At 42.8% G+C, this 27,220-nt stretch overlaps 1 protein-coding gene across 4 annotated transcripts in view; it reads left to right on the plus strand.

Annotated features, from left to right (window-relative positions):
* LOC131038080 (proline-rich extensin-like protein EPR1) overlaps positions 1-21,879 on the plus strand; it is an 85,495-nt gene extending 63,616 nt beyond the window's left edge. For all 4 annotated transcript variants that reach the window (XM_057970385.2, XM_057970386.2, XM_057970383.2 and 1 more), the window contains 4 exons: positions 17,626-17,703; positions 17,873-17,932; positions 18,342-18,476; positions 18,769-21,879. In XM_057970385.2, the coding sequence (XP_057826368.2) occupies positions 17,626-17,703; positions 17,873-17,932; positions 18,342-18,476; positions 18,769-21,537 (3,042 nt within the window). In that variant the 3' untranslated portion in view covers positions 21,538-21,879. The remainder of the gene's footprint in view (positions 1-17,625; positions 17,704-17,872; positions 17,933-18,341; positions 18,477-18,768) is intronic.
* The last annotated feature ends 5,341 nt before the right edge of the window (positions 21,880-27,220 follow it).

Raw genomic sequence — 27,220 nt, forward strand, 5'->3', positions numbered from 1 at the left:
GTGCCCTTGGCACATTCCTTGTCACAATATAGCGTGGGGTCAAGGGGCAAAGTCCTTGTCACCATGCCCAAATTAAGGCTTTTGAGGTCTTTGAAACCACACAAAACTTTTATCTCTTAAGGGCGATATTAGGTATTTGACACTTTTTTGTTTATATAAAATGTTTTAAAAAGAAGTCTTCTTTTAAAAAAATTCTTTTGGGCAGCTCTTGGGTTCCCAAGTTTTTTTGGGTCCACTTTGGGTTCACCTAGGGTTTGCTCCAGGCACCCTAGGTTCTTAGGGTGGACCTTGGGCAACCCTAGGCTGACCCAGATCCAAACCTTGAGCTGACCCCAAACTAGACCCATATGGTTGGGGGGTTTCTACCAAAGCCTGCAACATACAAGTTAAGAAGTTCAATTCCCTTTGGGAGCTGCTTTACCATATATTTTTGTTTCCAACGAGTCTTGTCTATTCTTTTTCTGATAGAAACCCCTTTTCTTTTTCTGTCTTTTCTTCATTTAGACTAAAGTTCATTATGGTGGATTGGACTTTCTCAAAATGTTTAGTATTCTTGCCTCTTTTTAAAAAATATTTGAGTTCATTTGATAGATTAAAACATTAATTTCCTTTCATTGGTAGCTTCCATCATTCCTTTGATCATTTCCTCATTGGTTTGGATCAGGCCTGGTCTTGAATTCAAATTTGAAGGGGATCTTAAGAAAACTTCCTTTTGGTCTAGTGTTTTCATCTGCAATCAGACTTGCTGGTCAATTTTCAGAACCTGCGAAGGGGATCATTTCATAGGTGATTTTTTTTGTCACTCAGCACTTACAAGAAACCAAACCTGTTATTTCAAGAATCAGACTGCACCCCTTTTCCTTTTGTTCCAGAGAAACGGTTGTTTCTTTATTTCTACGTCTACCAGGATTGGTCTCTAGTGGAAATCCCAAAATCTAATATAGATTGAAGGGTTTGGAGTTTCAAGAGGCTTACTTTATTTTCAATTATTAATATTTTCAGGTTTAAAGTCACCTTTGACTAACCAAACGTGATCATTATGCTCCCTTCAAAACCATTGTTGACTTGAGCAGCATTCTTTTTGTTATATGCTTATAGTCTAAGACTCTAAGTTACTGAATCAGAATTAGGGACAGGTATGGGTATGGGGGTACAACAAAATTTTGAGGGAGGGTTGGGTATGTTTTGGGAATGTCCGTATCAAAAACATATAATTGAAATATATTGCAGTAATGTATTTAAAATATAATATATATATAGCTGGTGGTTGGTTCAGGATGACTTTAATTCACCAAACCTCTGGCCTCTAATTCACCATTTCAACCTTTGGGTGACTCAAAATTCTGCTTTTGTTTGGGCTGGGACAGATCTGGAGGCTGAACCTTGGGCAGCAATGAGCAAGGGGCATTGATTCAGTAAGTGATTTCTTACTTTCATTGTTTGGGTGAGAAGGTGAGAAATGAATTGGATGCAGGTGGGTTTGGGATCTTCCATGTTGTAGCCCCATATCTCTCTCATTCTCATCTCATTACTCTCATGTGCCCTCATTACTAATAACTCAAAAATGGCAGATCCCATTTCAACCCCAAAATGCCTCCAATCAGATGTTTGTGATTTATAAATCCTTTGAATGCCACACAAAATACACCTTTTAAAAGTTACGGGTATAAGGTTTTAGTTTAGCATTGCTGCAATAGTCATTTAGGGTTTCCAACTTTCCTGTTAAGGAGCCAAATAAACATGACGAAGCTGCAAATTGAACCCTGTTCAAATTGACAGTCGATTCAACTCCGTCCTCGATTCTGGTACGACTCGTACCTGGAAATGACCAGTTTTCAGGCTGATTTGGTAACTTAGCTCATGGGTACACAAATGTGAGAAATTACAAATATTAGATTTACTTTATCAGTTGCCTTTGCCTTTGAGTGGCATTTGCCATAGGAACATATTAGGGCTTCATCGCAAAGCTCTTGTTGCCCAATTTAGTTTTTTATGATTGATGTTGATGATGGGGATTTCTTTTAAAACCCGGATGATGATACCTTCTGTCTAAGTTACCGATTCAGGTATGGATACAGATATGGATTCGGCAAAAAAAAATAAAAAAATTGATGGTTACAGGTACGTCCGTATATATATATATATATACATATGTTGTTTGCCCTCTCGGGTGAATAACTTAGAACATAAAGCACGTAATGCAAAATGATAACGCCATAGATATCAGACAAGTATAAGAGATGTTATTCCATTCATAATTGTGTGTTACAAGTTACATTCCGAAGTATATAAAGATACCGAGGGGGTGCGAGCGCCAGCCGTCGCACCGCAACGACCACCCCTCGGTTGCCAACTAACCAAAACAATTACACATAATTAACTAGTCTTATGTTCGTGTACAATAATGCCGCTAATATCATCCCCCCCAAAAAGAAAAGTCATCTCCAGGCGACTAACAACAAAAACGGAGACAATGCAACCTATACAATATATACATCAGAAAAAACTAAGGAGGGGGTTGGGGAAGCGTCCCTGAAGTAGAAGGCTGAGACGCCGGTGGCTGGGCCGCCAAGCGGGCGCGAAGCTCATACACCTGCTGAGTACGGGCAATCACATCCTGCTCTGCCACCAAGACCTTCTCCAAAGCCGTTTTCACCACACGCGCAGCTTCCAACAGCTCCTCTTTAGTATCCGCTGTCGCTGTCATATCAACCAACCGAGTCTGCAACAGGCTCCTCTCGGTAGTGGCTGCCGCTAACTCCTGCTGCACGAGGCTCCTCTCACTCTACTCTACCGACAGGCGAGTCTCTACCTCCGCCTTCTCTGTGCGGGTCATCTCTACCTGAGCCAACAACTGGGCCCTCTCTACGGCCCAGGAGGCCTACTGAGTGGCCACATACCTCTCCAATGCGACTCTAGCAGCCTCGCGGATCTCTGACTCATGCTGGGCACGCCTTAAGGCATAGTAGGCGTCCCGGTAGACCTGCTCCATCTCGCAGACAACTGTCGTCACCCGACTCTCCACAACGGGTTGACGCACACGCCAAGCCTGGAGCATCTCCTCCATCTCAGTAGTTGGCCAACCCTGAGACTCAAAGCATGTAGTAAAGGCTGCGGAACAGCCCACCTGCATAAACCGTAGGGCCCTCTCCAACTCCACCACAACCTGCCGCAATTCGTGCGACTGGGCAGTGGCCACTACCCACCTACCCCTCGTCACCATGTCTGCTAGATAGGCCTCAATATCCTCCCCCTCCTGCTCCGAAGGCTGTGAAGTCTCTGACGGAGCTGACACAACCGCATCCTGCTGTGAAGGTACCTCCTCCGCCACCAATGGTGTACCCTCCCTTGGCGTCTGGATGGCAGAGACGACCTCTCCTATCGCGTGCCCGACTGCTGGCACATGTGTCTCGCCAAAGGAATCGTCCAAGTCGACTACCTCTGCTCTAGTCTCCCGACACGGTGAAAATACAACAGCTCCCTCCGGTTGTGCCAAAGTCATTTGAAATCTTTGTGTGAGCCAGCTCTCCATGGCCACGACCGATGGATCGACACGCATCTCGATGACCGGGGGATGGCCCGCTGTCATCGGCTCCTCCAACAAAGACACTGAAACAGTCACCACAACCTCGGTCCCCACAACGTCCAACCGTACCTGCGGCTCCGTATCCACTACCTCCCTCAACCCCTGCTCCTCGGCGACTACTACCCGGTGCGGTGACTCCTCCGTCCCTGACTCTGCCATGTCCTCCGTAAGTGCCGTCGTGGTTGGGCTCGGTGATGGTACCTGTTGCTGAAGGGGGCCAAGTGTAACTAGCGTGCGGCTCTGTCCGAAGGTTGGAATAAAGGTGCCGCCTACTCCAGATGATGGCAACGGCGTGCCCATCGGTAGCAGGGGTGGGGCAAACAGGACCCGCTCCTCCATTGCCCTGCTGCTATCATCCTCCTCTTCTGCTTCTGATTCTTCTGTGCTACTGGAATCCCTCTCGCTGTCAGGCTCCCCTGAAGCCGAGGCACTATCTACCGCCCGTTTCTGCTTCGCGGAAGAGTGCCCAATGTCCAAGTGCCTCCAATACATTATTGGAGGCTCACCTGCTGCCAACGGTCCCTGTGGCCGTACCTCCAGCACTGCTTCCCGTGTGGCCTCCAGGAACAACCCTATAGCATAGTGCGGCATATAGAATGTGCGATGCTACATCGTCAAAAACTCATACATGCGCTCTGCGAGTAACGCGGCCCAATCATACACGATGCCATTCATCAACCCGTTCATAAGCATAATCTGAGGGAGGGCGATGTCCGATGCCCTACCCGACCCTGTCAATCTGCTCTTGATGACATCCATAATGCACCGCCAGTGGTCCTCTGCAACAAAGGTCTTACGGATTCCCCGACCCTTCGTGGCATTAGCCATGTTGTCCAGCTCTGCTGTCGTCAAGTTCCTGGAGATCAATTTGATCCATCGCTCCTTCTCCTCCCGCTTCATCTTTTTAGCCTTCAATTCTATTTTCTTGCCCTGGCTGCTCGGAATGCCGAATACCCTCGTGAAGTCCCTCGCTTTGTAGGATATGGTAACATCCCTCCCGAGGTATTCAAAAGTGCTGGTGCATGTGTGCCTGTCGAGGTATCCACCATGAACTATAGAGCACCCTCATACTCGCGGATAGGAAATACGGGCATCCGAATAGCCCACTCCACTTGTGCCTTTCGGAGGTTTTGCTTCACCAGATCATCGTCGGGAGTGTCCTGCCACCATTTCCGGCATTCCGACCCATTCAACCCTTCAAAGGTGATGTTCTGGGGTGTTAATGTATTTTTCGCACGTAGGGCAGCTTGTGGTGCTGTCTGCTTTTGCTTCTGTCGGGCGTTGGCATCCATGGTGCTGCTTGCAACACGTACGCTTGATGATAAAACCTTGGTATTGCTATCCCTCTGGCTGCTACTGGAGGAAGCCTGCAGTTGTTTTTGCCAACTTTGTTTCCCTGCTGAATCCATTAATCTCTGGTATAACTGAATTCCGGTTAAAAATCGTACGGTCGTTGGACACCTTCGTAACGACCTTCTCCTTTTTCCCTTGCGTTCCTTCTCCCTTTTTTTTCCTTGCGTGGCTGCGTGGTTTACTTTTGGCGTGGGCTGCGTGGTTTTCTTTATGCTGGTGCGGTGTGTGCGGGCGTGTCTTTCTTTTTATTTATTTCTTGTTGCGTTTTAATGCTGCGCGGGGTTTTATGTATGCGGTGTGTGGGTGTCCACCGCACGGTGGCATCCACTGTCGGTGTGACCACTGCATGGTGGTTCCACCTTCGGTGGCATCCACCGCCGGTGGCCCCACCGTCGGTGTGACTACCGCGCAGTGGTTCCACCTTCGGCTGTGGCCCCACCGTCGGTGGTTCCACCTTCGGTGTGGTCATCGTACGGTGGCCCCACGTCTCCCTTTTTTTTTTTTTTTTTTTTGCGTCGTACGGTTTTTTTTTTTTAACGACAGACTGTCAAACATCTTGACTGGAGGGTCCAAGTTCCCTCCGTTTGTGATAAACCTTTAATTTTGACCCATTGACGGCGTCTGGTATCTCCTTCCCGTCCAGCGTCCACAACTTGATTGCCCCGTTGGCGTTGACCTGGCGTACCTTGAAGGGCCCTAGCCATCGCACTTTAAATTTTCCTGGTTTGATTTCGTTCTTCTCGTTGAATTTCAACACTAGCTGGCCAGGAGTAAACTTCATTCGCTGAAGGTGCTTGTCGTGCCAAACCTTTCATCTTTGCTGGGTTGTCTCTGTGGCCCATTGTGCAAGCATTCTTTTTTCGTCCAATTTACTTAAGGCATACAGTCTCTTCCTCAGGCTCTCCATATCCCCGAGTCTTTTCTCTACTGCAATGTGAAGGCTTGGCACCATGAATTCTGCTGGCACCACCGCTTCCTACCCGTACATGAGTTGGAACGGAGTCTGACCCGTGGTCACTTTGTAAGTCGTTTTGTAGGCCCATAGTACAGAGGGTAACCTCTCCTCCCAATCTTCCTTTTCTACCCTGCAGGACTTGTAAATTACCGATACCAATATTTTGTTTGTGGCCTCCGCCTGGCCATTGGCATGTGGGTAGTACGGGCTTGATAATGAGTGAAAAATCTTGAACTCTGAGGTCAACAGCCATATGACATGGTTCACGAAGTGGCCCCCCTAGTCACCTGTCAACTGAATAGGTATACCATATCGCGTAATGATTTGTTCGTAAATAAATTTTGCCGTGCTTACTGCCGAATTGTCCGGGAGAGCCCTCGCCTCCACCCACTTAGTCAAGTATTCTGTCGCAACCACAACGTACCAGCACCGTCGTGTGTGGCTGGCCTTAAGAGGACCTACAAAGTCGAGTCCCCATTGTTCAAAGAGTTCTTGTGCGTGCGACAGGTTGAGGGGCATGAAGTCCTGCTTCAGAGGTTTGCCCGCCCGTTGGCAAGTGTCACACCCCATGACCCACTCCCTGGCGTCGTGATGTACGGTTGGCCACCACAGTCCTGCCAGAAGCACCTTGCGGGCTGTAGTGTCTGGGCCCATATGTCCACATGCGGGTCCTTCGTGTGCCTCCCTTAATACACTCGAGACTTCTTCCTTCATGACACAACGCCTTAATACCTGGTCCGGCCCCATTTTGTAGAGTAACCCGTTGATGAGCGAAAAAGTCCTGCTCCTTAATATGAGCTTTCTCTGTTCCCCTGGAGGCATACCCTCCAGAAATCGGGACGTCGACAGGTACTCTCCAATCTTCCTGTACCACGAAGGGAGTACGGCTATTTGGAACAAGTGCGCATCCGGAAAATCATCATTTACTCCCTCTGGAGGTTCCCCCGACTTAATTCGGGACAGCTGGTCGGCTATGACATGGCTTCGCCCCGGTCTTACCACATTAAAAAATGTGAACACCTGTAGTAGCAATAGCCAACGACTTATCCTCCCCTGGATGATAGGCTTGTTTACCAAGTACATGAGTGCTTGGTGGTCTACGTAAAATGTGAATGGTGTGGCCAGGAGGTAATGCGGAATTTCTGTACGGCATAGACCATACCGAGGGCTTCACGTTCTGTGGTACTGTAGTTCTTTTCCGCCTTCGAGAGCAACCTGCTGGCAAAATAAATGGGGTGGTCCAACCCATGTCCTACTTGGGCTAATGTAGCCCCGATGGCATAGTTTGAGGCATCCACGTGAACATGGAATTCCTTATCCCAATTCGGGTATGCCAGTATGGGTGCTCCCATCAACCTTGTCTTCAGCTCTTCAAAGGCCTTGCTCTGTGGCTCTGTCCAGATGTATGGTTCCCCTTTCCGTGTCAACTTATCCAACGAGTGGGACACCTCAGCGAAGTTCTTGATGAACCTCCTGTAGTACCCCACATGACCAAGGAAGGACTTTATCCCCGTGACGTCCCTAGGAGGTTCCATTTCTACTATTACCCGAATCTTGTCTGGGTCTGTTTTCAATCCTTCTTTACACACAATGTGTCCAAGCAATCTTCCTTGTGGTACCATGAATCTACATTTCTTCGGGTTGAGGGCCAACCATGCCCTCCGACATCTCTCTAGGCACTCCCCGAGGGTTTTTAGGTGGATGTCCTGTCCGTTGTAAATAGACCAATCATCCAAGAAGGCTTTGAAGTTCCCCACCGACATCTTGTCGAAGATGTGCAAGATGATGCGCTGAAAGGTGGCAGGGGCATTGCATAGACCAAAGGGCATTTGGTTGTATGCATACACACCGTCCTCCACCACGAAGGTTGTTTTCAACTTGTCTTCCTCCGCGATGGATATCTGGTTGTACCCAGAGAACCCATCCATGAAGGAATAGATTTCATGTCCAGCTACTTCCTCCAAGATGCTGTCGGTGAAGGGTATGGGAAACGGGTCTTTAATAGTGACAGCGTTCAGGCACCGAAAGTCTACACAGATCCGGATCTGATTGGCCTCTTTCTTGAGGGAGATCACAATGGGAGACACCCATTCGCTTGTCTGCACTTTGAAGATTATGCCCGCTTCCAACATCCGCTCAATTTCGTCATTCACCCATGCAGCATAATTTTTGTTCATTCGGTAAGGCCGCTTCCTCACTGGCTGGGCTCCCGATACCAATGTTATTCGGTGTACACATAACTCTGGGGGCACGCCCTTCAAGTCCTTGTATGTCCATGCAAAGACATCCTTGTATTCAAGGAAAATTTTGAAGGCTGCGGCCTTCAGCACTGGATTCCAGTCATCTCCGACAAGGATGATCTTGGGGTTAATCGTCCCCCTGAGATTTGTCTCCTTTAAATTGGCTTCCTGATATTTAATGGGCTCCCCCTTCGGGAATTGGTGTGCCGGCGTCTCATTCACCGAGGCCTCCCCTTCCTTGGACTTGCCATATTTTGGGGGAAATATATTTGGTTCTTCCTTGATGCTCAATACATTGCACGAGGGTGTAAATAATTAATAATCTCCCTTTTGCCAATGGAAGAGGCCATTCAAGGAGTCCTCGTCGTCCCCTGAGCATGCCTCCAGTTCTAACACCCCTTCGTCACTAGGTTCCATGCGACATCCGTCTCCACCCTTCGCCAACTGATCTCCCTCAAATTTTGAGTCGGAGGAGGATGCCAACTCCTCACTCACCATTTGTGTACGGAGATCAATCACGTACTTCCTCCCCATGTTTTCCAAGGACAGAGTATTACGCTTCTAGTTATGGTTCGCTTTTGCTACAATGAGCCACCCACGCCCGAGCATGGCGTCATACCCTTTCTGCTTCAGGGGAATTACTACAAAATCCAGCACGAAGGGCTGCGTGCCAATCATCACTTGCTGGCCCATGAGGGTACCAAGGGGTTTAATCCCATGTTGATCTGCCCCTAGTAGGTTGAACGTGGGGGGCCACAATGTAGGCTTTCCCAGTTTTTTCCATGTCGCTTCTGGGAGCACATTTACTTCCGACCCTCCGTCCACAATAGTGTTTGTCAAGGTAGTCCCCAGTATGCCCATTTCTACTATCGCCGGTTGGCGTCTGCTGTTGACTACCAACAACATGGGGTCGACTGTGGGGCTTAGGACCTCCCTTAACGCAGAGTTGGCTGTGGGGATTACGACCTCCCTCATTTTCACCTGTGAAGGTACAGAGTTTAAGATAGCGGTTTTTAGCTGCGGCATGGTCTCTAGGAGGTCTTGAATTCTCACGGGTACCTCCATCTGCAATATTTGTCGTAAGATTTCCTCTTCTCCCCTCGTCCGTAGCGGACTTGCGGTTTGGTGGCTGTGCTACCTTTGTGCGACCATTTCCTTTGTGATCTCGTCTCTTGCTTCCCGCACCCTCTCGGTCTCCGTGTGGGGATTTGGGTATGCACTCTTTTTGGCCTGCGCCCTGGTGATTGCCAATACTTCCGCCTTCGTGGGTTCTATGTTTAGAAGGTTTACACTAGGCTTCGGGCAATTTGCGTCCTCATGGTCACTTGGCCCGCACCATCGGCAAAGGTGCTGAGGGTTGGCTTCCTTTGTGCAATCGCAAGCGAAGTGTCCCCACTGATTGCAGGCCCTACATTGGATCATTGGCCGGCCTTTGGCGTCATACTGGATCTGGTTTCTGTTATTGTTATTATTATTGTTATTATTTCTTCCGCCGTTGCGTCTGTTATCCCGGTATCCTCCAGATGATGCTGTTGTGTTTGTTTGTTGGCCCGTACCCGCTGGTGCGGACGTTGTGGCCTGCTCCGTGAACAATACCTGGTTCATTTGCGTATTCCGGGTTTTCATGTTGTATGGGCACTCCTTGGTGGAGTGTCCCATCACTTGGCAAATCTCGTAGAATGCCTTCTTCTGGCAAGTACCCTTTGTGTGCCCCTCCTCTTTGCACTCAGTGCACCATATGTCCCCTTCGGTCCGACTGGTGCTTCTCATTGTTTTGAATTCCCTCCTCATTCGCTCCATGTCTTTCTGGAGCGCTTGCACCCGTTTGCCGGCCTCGCTGTCGCTGCTGCTTTCTCGTGACGAGTCATCCTCCTTGGACGAGCTATCCTTCTTTTTCTTCGATGTCTTGGTCTCGCTCACGAGATCCATCACTCTATTGTATGCGTCTTCGTACGATGTAGGTGGAACGATTTTCATCTTCTTTCGGAGGGAATGCTTTAGTCCCTCCACGAACCATCGCTTTTTCAACTCATCTGCTGGTTGACTCTCCATTTTTCCCAGTAGTTCCTTCAGCCGCCGACTATAAGCTCACACTGTCTCGTTCTTATTCTGCTTCATTCCATAGATTTCGGCGACTATTTCGTTGTCATATCTCAGGAGGCGGAACTCTATCCCAAACTCCTTCAGGTCGGGCCATGTGCCGACTTTGGCCTTGTCCATATCTGAGTACCAGTCTATGGCCACTCCTCTGAAGGTTGCTGGGAATTGTGTTACCCATTCATCTTGATCGGTAACACTGTTTGCTGACCATATGGTTTTGCACATTCGACAATGGTGAACGGGATCTTCCTTCCCATCGCCATTGAACTTCGGTAGTTTCTGTTTACTTGCTATTGATGGGGGTCGTCTCCCCTGTGGTGGCTATTGCAGTGTCTGAGCCCCTGCACCACTCCCTCCAGCGCCCGTGGTGTGTCCTGCGTGGGAGACTGGTGGTACAGTGTTCTGCCTGCCGTGCATCGCACCTACAGTCGTACGGTTGCCCTCCCCCTCATTCTCACCCGCGCTCACTCCTTGCTCTCCTTGGTGATCCTCACTCCGTGGTGTAAGGGATAAATTTCTAAACTGATCCCGAGTCTCCTCGACTAGATTTCACTGTAACCTTGTTTCTTCCAGAAACTCTTCGTGGCTCCGCGCGCTACGGTGTTCTGGCGACGCGTAGAAATTTCCCTTGGCTTCTGCACCCTCCGTGACACCTCCGTGGTTCCCTTCGGGCCACCCTTCAACAGGTCGTCCTTCGGCAAGTTGCCTCAGCCTCCATCTCTGTTCTACTCGTTGCTCCAGAATCAAGGCCCTCTGTGTGGCCTCCCACTCGTTCGTTTCTGGTTTTTTATTTCTATCTTTATTCAATAGGTTGGGCATTAATTGCCGCACATTTCCATAACTCACAATACATAAATCAAAACACGTCTTTATTAATTCATTTCCTCAAATACAACTCGTGTCAATGACACTTTTATTTGAATATAGAAGATTCAAGGTTCAATTCCTTCCTAGCCTGGCGCCATCTCGTTCCGCTTCCCGTCGGCTGTTATCTTCGTATTGTTGAAGGATTTGTTGGCGTCGCTCTTCCTGGGCAATCTCCTCCAGGCGAGCTTGTTGTGCCAGCGATGCTTGTGCAAGCAATCGGGGAAGATGGTTCATCAACTGATTTACTGCCGGGCTCACCTCCAATGCTGTCCACACGGCACTTGGTGGGATTTCCGCCTCCGTCGCCTCTCGTCGGACGTAGGTCTGGATGGCTACATGGAGCAGAATTGAAAATTCTCTCGTTGCGATGTCTTCTCTTGTGTAAAGTTCTGTTCGCGCGTCGTCGGCCTCTGGGTTTATCTCACCAACAGGTAGGCCCATCGTGTCCTTGCGCCATCCGCGTCTTCCGTTCCCGAGTACGTCTAGGCAACGGCGCCAAATGTTTGCCCTCTCGGGTGAATAACTTAGAACATAAAGCACGTAATGCAGAATGATAATGCCATAGATATCAGACAAGTATAAGAGATGTTATTCCATTCATAATTGTGTGTTACAAGTTACATTCCGAAGTATATAAAGATACCGAGGGGGTGCGAGCGCCAACCGTCGCTCCGCAATGACCACCCCTCGGTTGCCAACTAACCAAAACAATTACACATAGTTAACTAGTCTTATGTTCGTGTACAATAATGCCGCTAACATATGTCATATATTAATATTATATATATGTTCAAACATCAAAATTATATATGTTCACAGTTCAAACATACAAATATGAAACATACAATGTAACTTTCCCATACAATGATGCATAAATGATAATAGATAAATCATAAATCATAAATCCATAATTGCCAATGCCAATAAATAATCTGATATTCATATATCGTAAATGTAATATTATATTCATAATTTGCAAAAAAGATAATATTCAAGTTCCAAGTTTCAAACTGATTCAAGTTTGTTTATACTTTTTTGACTTTTATGACCTGTGGGCCCTTTTTTTGGGAACCCACGGGCCTTGGTTCTCCCGAGTCTGCCTGGGTTCTCCTTGGATTCCACCTGGGTCCTGCCCAGGTGGCTGGGTTCTCTGTGGGTCCTGCAAGAACCAGCCACCTGGGCAGGACCCAGGTGGAACCTAGGGAGAACCAGGCTCAGACCAAGACCGGGCAAGAAACAGGACCCGAACCCAGCCTTTTCCCCCAAGAACCAGTATCTGAGCCTTTGTTGACGTGTATTTTGTACACAGCCTAACACAGAATAAAATACCCAAGGGTACCTTATCCTCTCTTGAATAAAGCCTCCGAATGCTGAGGATGTCGCGAAAAGGTTCAATCGGGATGACTTCAAGGTTCTTGTACGTAGGGTCTCTACGTGTGGATAAGCTCTCTGTGGTATGATGTGATTTGCTGGAATCACAAAGGGACTTACATTTGATGATTGAACGTCTGATTTGCTTTGAATATTGCTGGAACACAGGCTCTTACTAGCTTTGACTTGAAAAAAAGGAAAAAGATGAGGGCGAGGAAAAGATCTAATCTTAACACTAAGAATGTAAGAGCAATGATTGATCTTTGATGAAATTCTAACTAAGTCTTGTTTTGACATCCCAGGACCATCTCCACAAGGTTAGTGTGATCTTCGAAGGAAAGCTTTATGATGTTCAAATCATCACTGCAGGCATAGACACCATCAGGTTGATGCATATCAATGAAGAAGCGACAATTGAAGTTAAGCTTAAGTTGACTACACAAGGCAAGTCTGCAATCAACAAACTGCTAGTAGTATGGATATACGAATTCCACCATCAATCAAGCACATTTCTTCCACTCATCTAATAACATGAAATCAAATATGAGAAGTATAAAGACCATGCAAATTGTCGAATCGACCCATAAATTTCACCATTTCTTCAATGAAGTTACAAGTCTTTTACAACAACATCTTGGCAACAATCTTTGCCTTCTCTCTCGACTCTACTCTACTCTAATTGCTATTCTATCAACTAGCTAATCACCTTCTAACTACTCTCTATCTATCTTCTATTAACTGCTTCTATATCTATATTCTAACTAACTGCTTCCAACTCCTATTCTATTCTATTTTTCTCCTTTACAAAATGAAATGCCAGGGCTTATATAGTGCCCTCAATACAATTCGATGGCTTAGATCAATTCGAGATCAATGGCCAAGATTCAACAATGAAAACCCTAATTAGGGTTTGTTACAACCATTACATAACATTTAATGCTTGACCAATGATAAAATTGTATTGCTTGGACACATGTCCTCTCTAGAAAATTCCACCAATGGATAGCTAGGGCAGGTACATCGGAGTTTGTGCCACCTTCCATGAGTTAGGTACATTGAATCTGGAAATGCTGAGGTGGACCACACGGACTGGAGAAGTGATGACTAGGATGCCACCTCGTCTGACACTTGTAACTTGGTAAATATTCAACTTGATGTTGTTGGGAAGCTAGCTTTAATTAATTCATCTGGAACTATCTGCTTCTTCAATGAACCCTTGTTCTAACTTCTTGTGTCCTTGATGTGCAGGATGATTGATGTACCTCGCCTTGGAATACTGGATTGGAGAAGTCGCCCTTGTCTTGATGATGCTGGATCGAAGAAGGTTGTCCTTGTCGATGCTAGACTGGAGGAAGTCGCCCTTCTCCTTGCTTGATCGTCCTTGGAGGAGACTGTCCTTGATCTGGCTTGATTTTACAACTCCGGGATCTCCATTTGATGCCTACACAAAATATTAAAGTTAGTCTTTTGAGCATGAAACCTCAAAGCATGAAATTTAAGATCTTTCAATGGTAAAACTTAAGATATTAATTTGAAAAAAGTCATGATAAATCAAGAACTACACATTTTCAAATTAATAATGAATGGAATTTGGATCTTCAAGACTTAGACTTTACAAAATTGCAATGGGATCATAATAAGTCTTGAATAAGAACTTCAAAAAATGATTCTTCATACCTTCCCTTTGAGTATTTAAGTACAAAACCTTGAAAAATGAAGGAAGAGGACCGGATTTTGTTGGGCAAGATTTATAGTCCTTCCTTGGATGAAGTACGCCTCCTCTAGTTTGAAAAAGAATAAACTCCACTAGCCTCTTCAAAAATCTGGAAATTCGCCTTCAAATGTCTCCAAAAAATCTGGAAATTATCCTCCAATCTAGCTAGAAATTCGCCTCTCCAATAGCTTTCAAGATGAATTTCGCCCTCCACTAGCTTCTCCACACTTAGTAGAAATTCGCTCCACTCCTCTGGATTTCGCTCCTCAAATTGCTCTCCAATTTCGCACTTGAAAGGATGATTGAATGATTTGAATTGTGAAACAACACCTCCAATATATAGAGCGCTCACCTTCTACATCTCTCCATAGGCCGACTTGGCAAAATAGGCCAAAAAAAAAAAAAAAATTTGCAAAAACAAGAGGCCGACCTAATAAAATAATAAAACATGATACCTCAAGCGCCCCATTTTCAATTTTAATTTCACAAAAATTAATTTTAAATGCCTTTATAATAGAAATTCGATTTTTTTTGAGGCCCAAAATTAATTTATTAAATGCCAATTTAATTAATTTTTTCAAATATTTCGAAGTTGATGATTTTGGCATTTCATGCAATTTGGAGGATATTAACGCCCAAGTAGAAAATAGTGAATGCCAATAACTTCGCTCTGGTCCCTTGGAGAGGGACAGGAGCGCCTTTTCACTTTTGTCCTCAATCCTTCATTTTTTAATTGCCAATTCACGTTGTGGGGCTAGCAATGATCCCTTTCGTCCCTTCAGTGCATGTTCAACTCGTTTTTTGCAAGGCAAAATTGATGTTCTAGAGATTTTCGCCCTGGTCCTTCAGTGAGGGACAGGAGCGCCTTTTGCATTTGGCCTAGGATCATCAAGTTTTTGGAGTCAAACCTTTGTTCATCACGATTTAGAAGACCTTTCCAATCTTGCTCAACTTTGCCTTAGCATAATCTTGGAGGGAAATTGTTGATTTTATAAAAATCGCCTTGGTCCTTTGGAGAGGGACAGGAGCGCCTTTTGCATCCATTGCGCAAATTCTTGATCATATCAACCTCAAGGCATTTTAAACATCATTTCAAATTCGCGCCTTGGCTTAGATTTGTCCAAACTTGGCGAGAAGGACTGGATATTAGGCTTTTCGCCCTGGTCCCTTGGAGAGGGACAGGAGCAATTTTGTAAATCCAAGCTTATCCATCCTTTGTTAGCCTTCCAAATTATATTCAATGGATAAATCATGTTTTCCTTGGTCTCTTCAAATCATAAAATTGTCTTGATCCTGCAAGAACAGTGCAAATTTGAAATTCAAGCTCCGGTCCTTCAGTGAGGGACAGGAGCGAATTTTGTCTTCTAGGCCAAAATGCTTCACTTTTCACCATGAAATGTCTTGGCTAAGGAAGATATCATCTTGTTACACGCCATGAATAAGAGTTCAAGTCTAAGAAAGGTCTAAAAATGTGTATATAAAGAAAATCGCTCTGGTCCCTTGGTGAGGGACAGGAGCGCTTTTACCTTTGTAGACAAAAACTCCATCATTTCATTGTCTTTGATCAAGTCTGGATGCTCTATCATGTTCATTTCGTCCTCCACCATGCCTTTGATGTTTCAATTTGACCAAACAAGGTCAGGAATGACTCAAATAAATCTTTTCGCCCTGGACCCTTGGTGAGGGACAGGAGCGCTTTGCCTTGGTCCCTTGGAGAGGGACAGGAGCGAAATTCGCTCTGGATCCTCAGTGAAGGACAGGAGCGAAATTTGACTTTTTGAAATCTCTATCAGGATAATTTTTATGGAATATAACATTTAAGTATAAGATTCCATATATACTTTCAGGATGTTTGAGAGTGGTTTTAGACCTCCAGGAGTTATATTGCAAAATCTAGTTTTTTGAGGTTTTTCAGTTTCCAGACTTAGTCAAATTTCAGGATCAGGACATTCCAGACTTAGCCAAATTTTCAGGATCAGGACTTCACTCCAGCAGGACCTGCTATCCTATTGATCTCCTCGACAGCACTCAAAATGCAAAGGCCAACTGACAAAACCCTAAAAAACCTTAAAAAAACAAACCCTAAAAAAGCAAAAAAACAGGGGTCCCCATTTGCAATGGGGCGATGTGTGAAAACATCACAACAGCCTTCTGTAGAAAACTTCCTATTTTCCTTGAGCCTTAAACATATTGTATTTACCAAAATTTCCACTGCTTTCTGATTCCCCAAATACATACCACATTGCAATTTCTTATTATTTATTTTGCAATGGCCATAGTTAGAACCTTGCTGTTACTGACTGTTGCATCAGAAAATTTTTCGTTCCCAAGAGAAACTCTTTCCACCACACAAAATTTTGGCCTAAACTCTTTGCTCCATTGATTCCAACTGCCTCACTGCATTTCCTTTTTTTGGAAGTTTGATCTTCCCTTCAACCTTGTAATCTGCTCTAACTATATTTCGAATTTATCTTAAGTCTTAAAACCTCATTGATATGTAGATGTGTTTTTGACTCTGAGTGGGAGGACCTGATATTGCAGGATTGAGTTGGGAAGTGCATATGTAATATCCATTGATATATTCAAATTAGTTAGAATATACTGTAGCAAAATTGATTCAGAATCTTTCAACATACAACAAATCTTTTAAATGTATTGAAATGCTCTATAGTACTACTAGAAAATAGGTACTTATTGTCTTTTTTGTACAATTGAAATTCATTGTCTTCTGAATCAACTGCCAAGTGTGTAGTCTTTGTCTGCCACTTTGGCTTTCTAGGTGGGAGAGATATCATTTCCAGTGACAGAGATATTTGCCCCAGCTGCAATTGGAATAATTCAATTTTATTTGTTTCATGTCATCTCTTCTTGATGGCAACTGATTGTGCCATAATGAACATTCTCTTTGAAATGCTTACTCATGTGAGCAGTATATGGAATGACTAACATCAATCACAATGTTGTATCTTGTCACATTCAGTTTGAAGCAAATATTGATGTAATCGCTGTTTGAGGCTCTGTTTTGGAATAACTTTTGCTTAAATTGCAAAAACATGAAGAACTTAACTTAGGAGCTTTTCCTTGGCATAAACTGATTATCTTGGGATCATTACAACTGTTTTGTGCTGAAGTAGTCATGAGCAATGAGTTAGATGTTTACAATTTGCTAGTATCCCAAGTTCCCTTTTTTTACATGAAATCACTTTGCTGTCTAGATTATAACATGGCACGAGGAAATGTGTTTGAAATTATTTTGTTGCTGAAGCTATTGTTCTTTTATGGTTTGTATTTGGTATTGTTTCAAATGAGTTGCATTGGGTTTGCTGCTATATTGTGATATAAATGCTAAATAGGTAAGAGTTGGTGTGAAGAGGTGCTATACTACTATTTACAGCTACTCTGTATGGTATTTTGATTTGCTGGACAATAAACTCATCAGGTGAAGGAGTCTCTCGGACAAAATTTTGTTGGCTTGATTCTAGGGCCCCAAGGCAATACCAAGAAAAGGCTAGAAGAAGTAAGTGCTGTTCCTAGTGTTTTCACAAAGCACATGGTTCTTATGTTTATATTTGGTAGTTGTATCTGAATTGATGGATAAGTGATATTTGAAAACATTTTATAATACTATGCATCTATTTCTGTTTACATGCTCTATTATTTATTAAATAACACTTTCTGACTATCAGGAAACAGGAACAAAAATTACAATAAAGAGTGGAGCAGGGGATGCTAAGGAAGGAATGGAGGTATGTTTAGTCATATCAAAATTTATCTGTGCTGCTATTTTAATTACTATCTAAAGAATCTATCATTCTAGAACTAATTGCATACTTCAGCATGTTAAAATGTCACCATTGACATTACTTTGTTTCTGCTCTTTTAGCATATTTATTCATTTTATAAAAGAAATCGGATACACTCTAAAGTCAATTGATAATAATGTCTGGATAATTTTAATTGATTGAAAGTATTTTTTTGTTTTATTTCATGATATGTCACTTCCTACTATATTGTCAATATTTCATTAAGCAAAACGCATGTAAATAATGTTGAGCTTGGTATTGGTAGATAGATAGAGAAAGACATCAAATTATACCTGTAATATAGCCTTGATGAAACCATTTCAAGCATGCAGTATTTATTTTGTTATCACAGATAGATAGTGCTGATTTTGATGGAAAGGAAATCGGGAGCATAAATGAAGACTTGCATGTGCATATTTCAGCTGATACTTATGAAAAAGTTGATGCTGCTGTATCACTGCTTGAATTGCTAATGACTCCAGTCGATGTAAGTCTAATATTAAACTTAACACGGGTCCTGCTTATAAGATATTTTGGGCGAGGAGAGTGCAAATATTGACATATCCTTGGATAGGATTGGATCCCATTTGATTTTGTTTATAGATTCCTTTTAAACTGGTTTTTTAAAATGTTTTCTTGTGTGGCAGCACCCATATTTGTCGAATATGATGTGGCCATCTTGAAGATAGTTAAAGTTTCTGTTAATGTTCCTGTTGATGCGGCAAATACTTTGTATTGTTTTTCTAAGAGCATGAATAAATGCTCACTTATCTGTGCAGGGAAATATTCCACCAGCTGGTCCAGATGTTGCATCATCGTTTGCAGATGGTTCAAACACTTACAAGCAAGGTGCACAAGTGGCAAATGCAAGCCATTCTATGCTGAATGCTGATTTGACCCAAAATTATGGGCAACCGACACCAGTTCCCCTCCCTGGGCAGCAACCAATGCATCATACATGGCCATCATCTGCCACAGGAGCTACTGCTAATGTTGCATGGCAACCATCTGCATCCATCACAGAAGCTCCACGTGGTCAGTTTTGGCCCCATCCAGGGCATTGGCAGTCAATGGGTGCAAACAACAATGCAATGCAATCCCATTCTGGCCCATCTGGTGCACCAAATGCTGCTAGTTATGGTATGAATAATGCAAACATGTTCATTCCTCGAATGCCACAACCAACTTTTAACTCATTCCCTCCATTCCCAGTCTTTAGAGGAAGACCTCCTCCACCAGGGTTTACTCCACATGCAACACCTTCAAATGTAAGGAACACGGTGTTTGGTCCTGTTCATAGGCCTCGACCGCCATTCCCTGTTCAACAGCGTCCTTATGTGGAAATGGCATCACAAAACCATTCGGCAGTAATGAATCCTGTAACTGGAGTTTTTGGTAATCCACATCTGCAATCTCAATCTTCCCAGGCTGTACATCGTGGTGGAACAAATGCATCTCCATTACCACCGTCTTCAAACACAATAGCTGGAGGTGGATATGGTCCTCATGTAAGTCAAGGAGGAGTATCTGCTTCTGCACCATTGCCTGTTCCCACATTTTCATCTGTAATGCCTCATGCAGTGCCATCTCAAGTTCCTATTACACAACCTTACGGTCTTCAACAACAACAAATGCAGCTTTCACGACCACCCAGTTTAGCAAGTCATGCAGGTTCCGTTGGACAAGTGAGTATGCAGGGATTATCTTCAGCAACATCTCAAGGAGCTCCTGCTGTGATGCTGCCATCGGCTATATCTCCTATGTTATCATCTTCTGGATTGTCACCTAGTGCACCCCAGGGATCACATGCTTCAGCTGTATCTGCAGTTGCAGCTCCTGTATTTCCATCTCCTGGATTGTCACCAGCAGCACCCCGGGTGGTAAATTCTGCAATTCCATCTGCTATCTTGCTATCTCCTCGACCGCCACCAGCAGCACCCCAGGCAGTACGTCCTGCAGTTCCATCTCCTAGGTTGCCACCAACAGCACCGCAAAGAGCACAAATGACAGTCCCACATGTAGGTACCTCTGCTGTCTTACCATCTCCTGGATTGCCTCCACCAACACCACGACCTGTGCATGTTGCCTTGCCACCCTTGCATGCTTCTCCGGTACAGTCTATTAGATTGTCTGTGCCACAAACTCAATCAACAGCTGTTGCAGTTCCTCCTGTAGTTCCATCTCCCGTTCCTCCTATGGGTAACATACTCCACACCCAACCACCAAAAATGGATTTTATGTCACAAGGCTCTTCTGCAGGGTTAGCTTCAGTTGCAATACCAGTTGTATCAACTGCACCAACACCAACATCTATTGCATCTGGAATGATGCATAGCACTGTGGCTACAATGCAGTCTAGTGTTATAAACAGGCCTAATGTTCCAACACCAATATCTGCTAGTATAGCATCTGTGAGTTCTCAAGGTACAAGTGTGCCATCGTCAGCTTCTCCCAACACCTGGCAACCTCAACATTTGCGCTCAGGAGATTTCACATTTCAACCTCTTAGATCCCAGGCGCCTTCACCACCTCCATCTATTTGGCCTCCACCTTCTCAGCCTCCACTTGCTGATGTGCACCCAAAAAATCATGTGCCCATCGTAAGACCTGGATTTCAACCAGCTGTTCCGAATCTTTCTCATCCTGGTCAAATAAGAGTAAGTGCACCACTTCCTCCAACACCATCTGCATCTGTTACTCCATCGGTGCCGCCAATGCCTCCCCTTCCACCTCAAGCACCTTCATTTAGGCCTGCAGTTTCTGTTCCTTCTCTGCCACCCGGTAACACATTGCAGCCCACTTTTTCAGTACCATTGAATGTGTCTGTCTCCCCAACGACTGGCATTTCACCTCCAAAGCCTGGCTTCTTAAATGCATCACAACAGATGCCTGCAAGACCTCCTGGGTTGTTGTCCTCAGCAGCTATTCCATCCTTTGGTTCACCAGCAACACACACCAACCCTCCCCTTCCACCACATCCAAGACCACAGTCTGGCCCCGATGGATTCCTTCCTTTTCCTCCAGGGCGTAGTGTTCCGGACTTTCATCACCAAGGGGTTCATGCATCAACAGCTTTCCAAAACCTGCCCACATCCAATATTTCTGTCCGACCAACTAATGCCCCACCACCTGGGGCTCCCTTAGCTGCACTCCCTCGTAATGTTCCTAACCAGTTTGGAGGATCTGCGTTTGGACAACAACAGAACAGCCCTGCAGTGTTTCCCAATATATCAACAGTGCCGACAAATAATGTTAAACACAATCATATAAACAGTCCTCAGGTACAACTTCCATCCAGTCCTCAAGTAAGGTCAATTGTTCCTGGTCAAATGCATGACTTTGGATATGGAGGACAGGGTGGCAAGACATTGCCTGCAACAAGAGAAGTTGGTAGCAATCAAAGTTATGACCCATTCTCTCCTACATCAATACCTGCTGAACAATTGCCTCCACAAAATGATCAGATGATGAGCACAGTTGAAGCACAAGACAAGCAAGAGACAGATGCAGAATATGAAAATCTAATGGAGTCAGTTGGTGTTAGGTAGTTTTGCTATTAAAGAAACAAAATTTTCTTTGCTAGAATCTATGTTAAGATGCATCTATGCAGGGTTGTCCTGGCAACAGCATTCATTGATCCCTTTAATCTCAGGATTTCTTTGACGAGTGTCTGATTGCGAAGAGCTGAACATAAGATATGAGTAATTGGTATTGTTTCTGGTGCATCTTATTCGATTTCCTAAATTCTTTAATGGAAGGAAATTCATTATACTTGCTTGTCACATATTGTGTGGAGGTCGAGGGCACATTGACTGAATACAATTTGGAATTAGTTTTTTTCTCACAATATTTCTCATAAATTCAATAGTGATGGTATCAACTTTAGGACACATGGTTCTCAATGTTCAACTTATCCTTTGATTCCCCTTGGCTGAATTCTGTTTGTGCAATGTTTCTTTGCATTAATTCTTGAGTCCTATATTTTGACTTCGAAGGTGCCATCTACTGAAACACTAAGCCACAGGATATTTTTGCTTGCCCAGCATTAATAAATTGAATGTTGTGTATAATATTTCAAAGAACTGTGAAGTAACTCTCAAGCTTATTGAATTGGTATATTTAAACATAATTTGAATAATTCACACTTTACCAAAAACACACCATGACTTCTGTGGATTTTTAATATTTAAAGCAACATCTACCTTTAGTGTTATTTGGTCAATTAATGCAACTGAGCAGGATACACAGATTCAAATACTAAGAGCATATACTTATCATTAAAATAGTAAATGTCCACATCGTGTTATATTTTCGAGCAATGCATCCTGGTAGATGATATAGTAATTACTTATTTATTTACTATGCAAGTGATTGCACTTTTATGTTTTCCTTACAGTTTTGTTATTGAAGTGTAGTAAACTTCATTTAAATGTTTAAGTTGGACCATGTACCAAATTTGTGAAATTGTAGGATGAGTTTGATTAGGAAGCAATGTTATCTTAATGTTTGCAGAAGTCATCTTATTGATAACCACAATTGCACATTGAAGAATCTTGTTTTTTGTTATTGCAACTCACATTTGTCGAAGACCAGGAAATTTGGTCGGCCCGGAGCTTGAGTTCTGGCAGAAAACCACAGGGATCTGTATGTTAATTTTATATTTCTGAGAGACAATGGTGCCTGATATGATTTAGCATATCCATCTGTTCTTCAGCCGCAGACTATATTTGATAATGCAAACTGAGAAGGTTCAGTGTCTTTGTTGCTCTTAACACGTTTTTAATCATGTACATGAATTGATAGAGCATGATTCTTTAAATCACGGGTGGGTAAATCTGTTATTCTGTGCACAATTACCTCAATTTAAACTGTTCAACATCATAATAAAAAGTTGCAACCTTACGATGGCTATGAATTGTTTGTAGTGGGTAATCATGTTTGTAGTTTTTACTGTGGAACTATAAAACTGTTTCATTTAGACTGTGTTGTGCAACTGCCCTGAATACAAAACACAGAAGAATGAGTGCAGTCTGAAATGATCCTATTGTTGGAATTTTATTAAACTCAGAAATAAACTGCTAAAGTACAGAACTCCAAAGTAAACTGTCATGTACACATAATCTGAAATAAATTGACTTGTATACAGAACACCTACTTTGCGAGAATTTGTTGGAACTCTATCTAAAAGGAACCGATATATGTTGGAGTTTTACATATACATGAGTGAGCCAGAAAGAGGATCTCAATCACCTTCATTACAGTGGATAAATACAATATAAGATGCTAAAATGTTAGGAGAATATGGTGGATTGAGGGAGTTAGGTGTTAGTTGTGTAAGTCACTTATTGTTTTCCCATCCTTGGCAAACGTAACATTGTGTATCTGTACTGTTGCTTTTAGTGAGCCTAATCTGGCGTTAGTTAATGTTTGAATTTATTGCCTGAATTTGTTGCAAAATATGTGTGACTTGCCATGATAGATGCAGGAATATCATCTAGAATAGAGTGAGTTTCCTTCTGAGTGTAGTACTTTTGTATGGTGAGTGTTTTGTCTAATGGAAGGAATGAAAAAATAAAAATAAAATGAGGAAATAACAAGAGAAATCCCAGGTAGGTTTGTTATGCAGAAGGAAGTCACTATGTCCAAGGTGATATTCCTATAATTGTTGTGGAATTCTTCGTTGTTTGTTGGTAAGTCACAAGTATATTGCAAAGGATTGAAGGAAAAAATTCAATCATTTACAGTTTTTTGCAACTCTAATGGTATCAAGGTGTTTTCATTCTTGCTTTTATTTTTCATTATGACTTTGGTTGCTTTGCTCCATTGGCATACCATTTTGGACTACTGGCTCTAGTTCAGCACTATGATGTACCTTCAGGTAATGAAAGACTTCTCCAAAATTTAGGTAGTATAGCTCATAAATTGTAGATAGACATATTTGAGCCTTCATCATTGCATGAAGGATCCTTGGGATTTGCTCATACAAATTTAGTTGTCAGACTCTTTGTTGAAATCCCAGTTGGATAAGCTGTTGGATGGTTTCATCAGCTGATTGATGCATGCATGGTAGAGGAATAAATTATGCTTGTGGGGAGATGTTCATGAGGGCTAAAGACATTAGTACCACCGAATCAGGCTGCACCAAATGAGAATGGTCTTGGGCTTTGGGATCAACAAATTTTTTGTGACCTTTTGAATTGAGAGAATTCATGCTCATATGGGGTCATTAGTTTCCATTTATGCTCCTCCCTGTCGACTGACTTGTGGAAGTGCCTGGGCGTATATGTAATTGATCTTCCTCCCAACTCAGGACTCGAAGAACTTTTAATTGTACACTCCATTTTATTACTTATTACGTTTCGTTGCTTATTGCCAAATACAAGGTTTAAGTACGTTGAAAATAAGAGGAACTGCTACTCATGTCTACCAAACTCTTAAGTTGTCGGTCCCGGTTCGGATTTGGATTTTGCCTTGAGATTCAGGTTTGCAAATTCGTTCAAATTTTTTTTTTGGGGTGGGTTCGGGTTCGTCCGCACAAAAACATATAAAAATAAAAAATAAAAATAAAAAAGTAAAAAATAAAAAATATATACATATATGCAGCAGCAAATAAATTCATAATACACCAGTGTCAAGTGTCAACTATGCTAATAGACTAATTGTAAAGTAACATAGCAAAATACACCATTATATATTAATGTTTCAGTCCAAATGGTAAATAACATAGCAAGATGCCAAAATACACCCACCATATCAATGTTTCAGTTCAAAAATAATAATGTCCACACTAACAATCGGGCATCACTGATCAAATATCATCAAAATAGGCAATAAAACAACTTAAAAAAAATACAAAAACATGTTTAACATCCAAATTCGGTTCGGGTTTGTTGCTGAATTTGAAATTTGTTGCAAATTCCTCCAAATTCTCGTTAGGTCCTTCTTAGTGAACCCACAGGGCAAATTCGGGACCTTGGAAGAATTTGTAGAGAATTTGTGAAGGACTAGAATTTTTGTAGAATTGAACTAGGACCTCGAGAATTTCTGGAAGAATCTGGCAACTTAGTCGAAGTCACAAGAGGGGGATGAACCCTTTTAAGACTTAGTAACACACTTGAATAGTTGTTATTGAAGACAATTCCAAGCTCCACTAGGTCAAGTTCTAACGATATCCTTTGCTTTCAAAGACTTCATGACATTTACAATTAATGCTAGTAGATTTCCACAATCCGTGAAACTGTATGTGTGTTGCTTTTGGATTTGATTGTGTAAGTGTTTTTTGCATCAATGTTTTCGATCATACTCCATGATCACTTTTCTTCTTCTGATCTTTATCTCATCTTGATGATGGATCACAGAGTGTGATCTGAAACGTTGATGCTAAAAACATTTACAAAATCAAATCCACAAGCAACACATACATATTTACAGTTGTTATTGAAGATTATTCCAAGCTTCACTAGGACAAGTCCTAGTAGTATTCTTTAGTTCTCCAACACCAAATTGCATCTAGAAATCAGATATATCCTAGAGAGGAAACATAATACCGAACATAGAGGTTGAACACTAATGATTGATGGAGATGGAATATGGCATGCCATTTTCTAGAGTGATGAAGGTTGTTAAAAGTTCCACCAATTGTAAAATATCAAATAGTGGAATTTTTATGAAGAACTAGTCTTTTCAAACAAGCACCCCTCTTCCTTGACTAAAATGTTTTAGAAAGCATTTTAATCAACACTAAAGTTTTTATCAATCTCACAATATTTGAATGAAGAACAACTTTAAAATTGGACACAAATTCTTTTGTGCAACTGTATCACACGTCTTCATTGATAGTGAAGATGATGATACCCAAATTTTCAAAGATGACATTTGTGCTTTTTTTAATAGTTTTTTTTTTTTTTTTCTTTCTATTGCCTTGTAGTAGGTACGCGACTAAACTGGCTCTAAAACGACAATGTCGTATGATGCAAAAGCTTCGTGTTATGTACATAGGAAAATTGCAAAATAGGGTCAGAATGGTTGCAGGGCTCGATAGAAGCATTGCAGCCGCTCCCCCCCTTGTGTATAACACGAAGGTTATTCATGGTATACGACAATGTAGTCAAGGACTTTTTGGAGCCAGTTTAGCTGCAACATTGTAATAGAAACCTTTATAAGATTCATAGGCAATTCAAGCTATTCTTCGTCTTCTTTAGATTTGAACTGCTAGCTAAGGTCATTTCACAAAACAAATTTAAAGTTCAGTTCAGACAAGAATATCAATTTTTTTTTTTTTCCAAAATAACCTTTGGGGCAAGAGAGAAGACTTCCCCTTTTGCCTGCGAGCAACCACAGTCTAGGCGATGCTATCACTGAGACCATCAAAAGAGAGATCCATCGGAAGGGACGCTGCAAGGTTACAATCAGAAGAGTCAACAAGGTGCTACAACAGAACAACAGGAGGCTGCTGAAGAGCAACAACAGGCATCGACGAAACAACTCCAGAAGTAGGTTCAATAGCAGGAGATGACTACAGAATAGGAGAAGTTGTAGTGGGGACCTCAAGAAATGAGGCCACAAAAGGAGCCACACGAGCAACAATAGCCGTGAGGGGCACGACCTCATCCCGAGAGGGGATATCATCCTCATGGGAGGAGTCAGTAGGAGTAGAGTCCAGAGCATTGACTGTTAAGTGATCAGCAGTAGCATTCCTCCACCAAGTAGAAACACCTTTGTGGCGCAAAATGGAGTAGTCCGAAGCAAACTTTGTTATTTTGTTATTCCATTTTAATTTCTTTGTTACTTCTTTTTAACTAGTTTGTGTTGCAATATTTAATTATTCTTGGTTATGCTTTTGCTTCCAAAACATGATATACATTATTTCTTTGTTAGGATTTGTTTGGATTTTGATATTGCCTTTGCTCATCTCAAGCCATTAGAACTTACTATGGTTACATAAAGGGCATTTTATAGGGATTGTACAACTTTTAGTGAGCTATAACTTCGATTATTTTCTCATGAAACATTGTAATGTTGAAAATTGCATGCCTCATAGTTTTGCTCTTTGTTTTCAATGCACTTTGATTGGATTAGCCTTTAGACAATGAATAACACATAAGTGACATGTTTCTACATAAAAGCTGATAAAAAACATGAGACTCGACTGTCCCAATTTTCCAAACCCCAGGAAGTTGGATGCAACTTACAGATTACCCGTGCTCCACCTTGGTTTAAAATCATTATGCA

The sequence above is a fragment of the Cryptomeria japonica genome, chromosome 2, assembly GCF_030272615.1.
Source record: "Cryptomeria japonica chromosome 2, Sugi_1.0, whole genome shotgun sequence".
Taxonomy (NCBI): domain Eukaryota; kingdom Viridiplantae; phylum Streptophyta; class Pinopsida; order Cupressales; family Cupressaceae; genus Cryptomeria; species Cryptomeria japonica.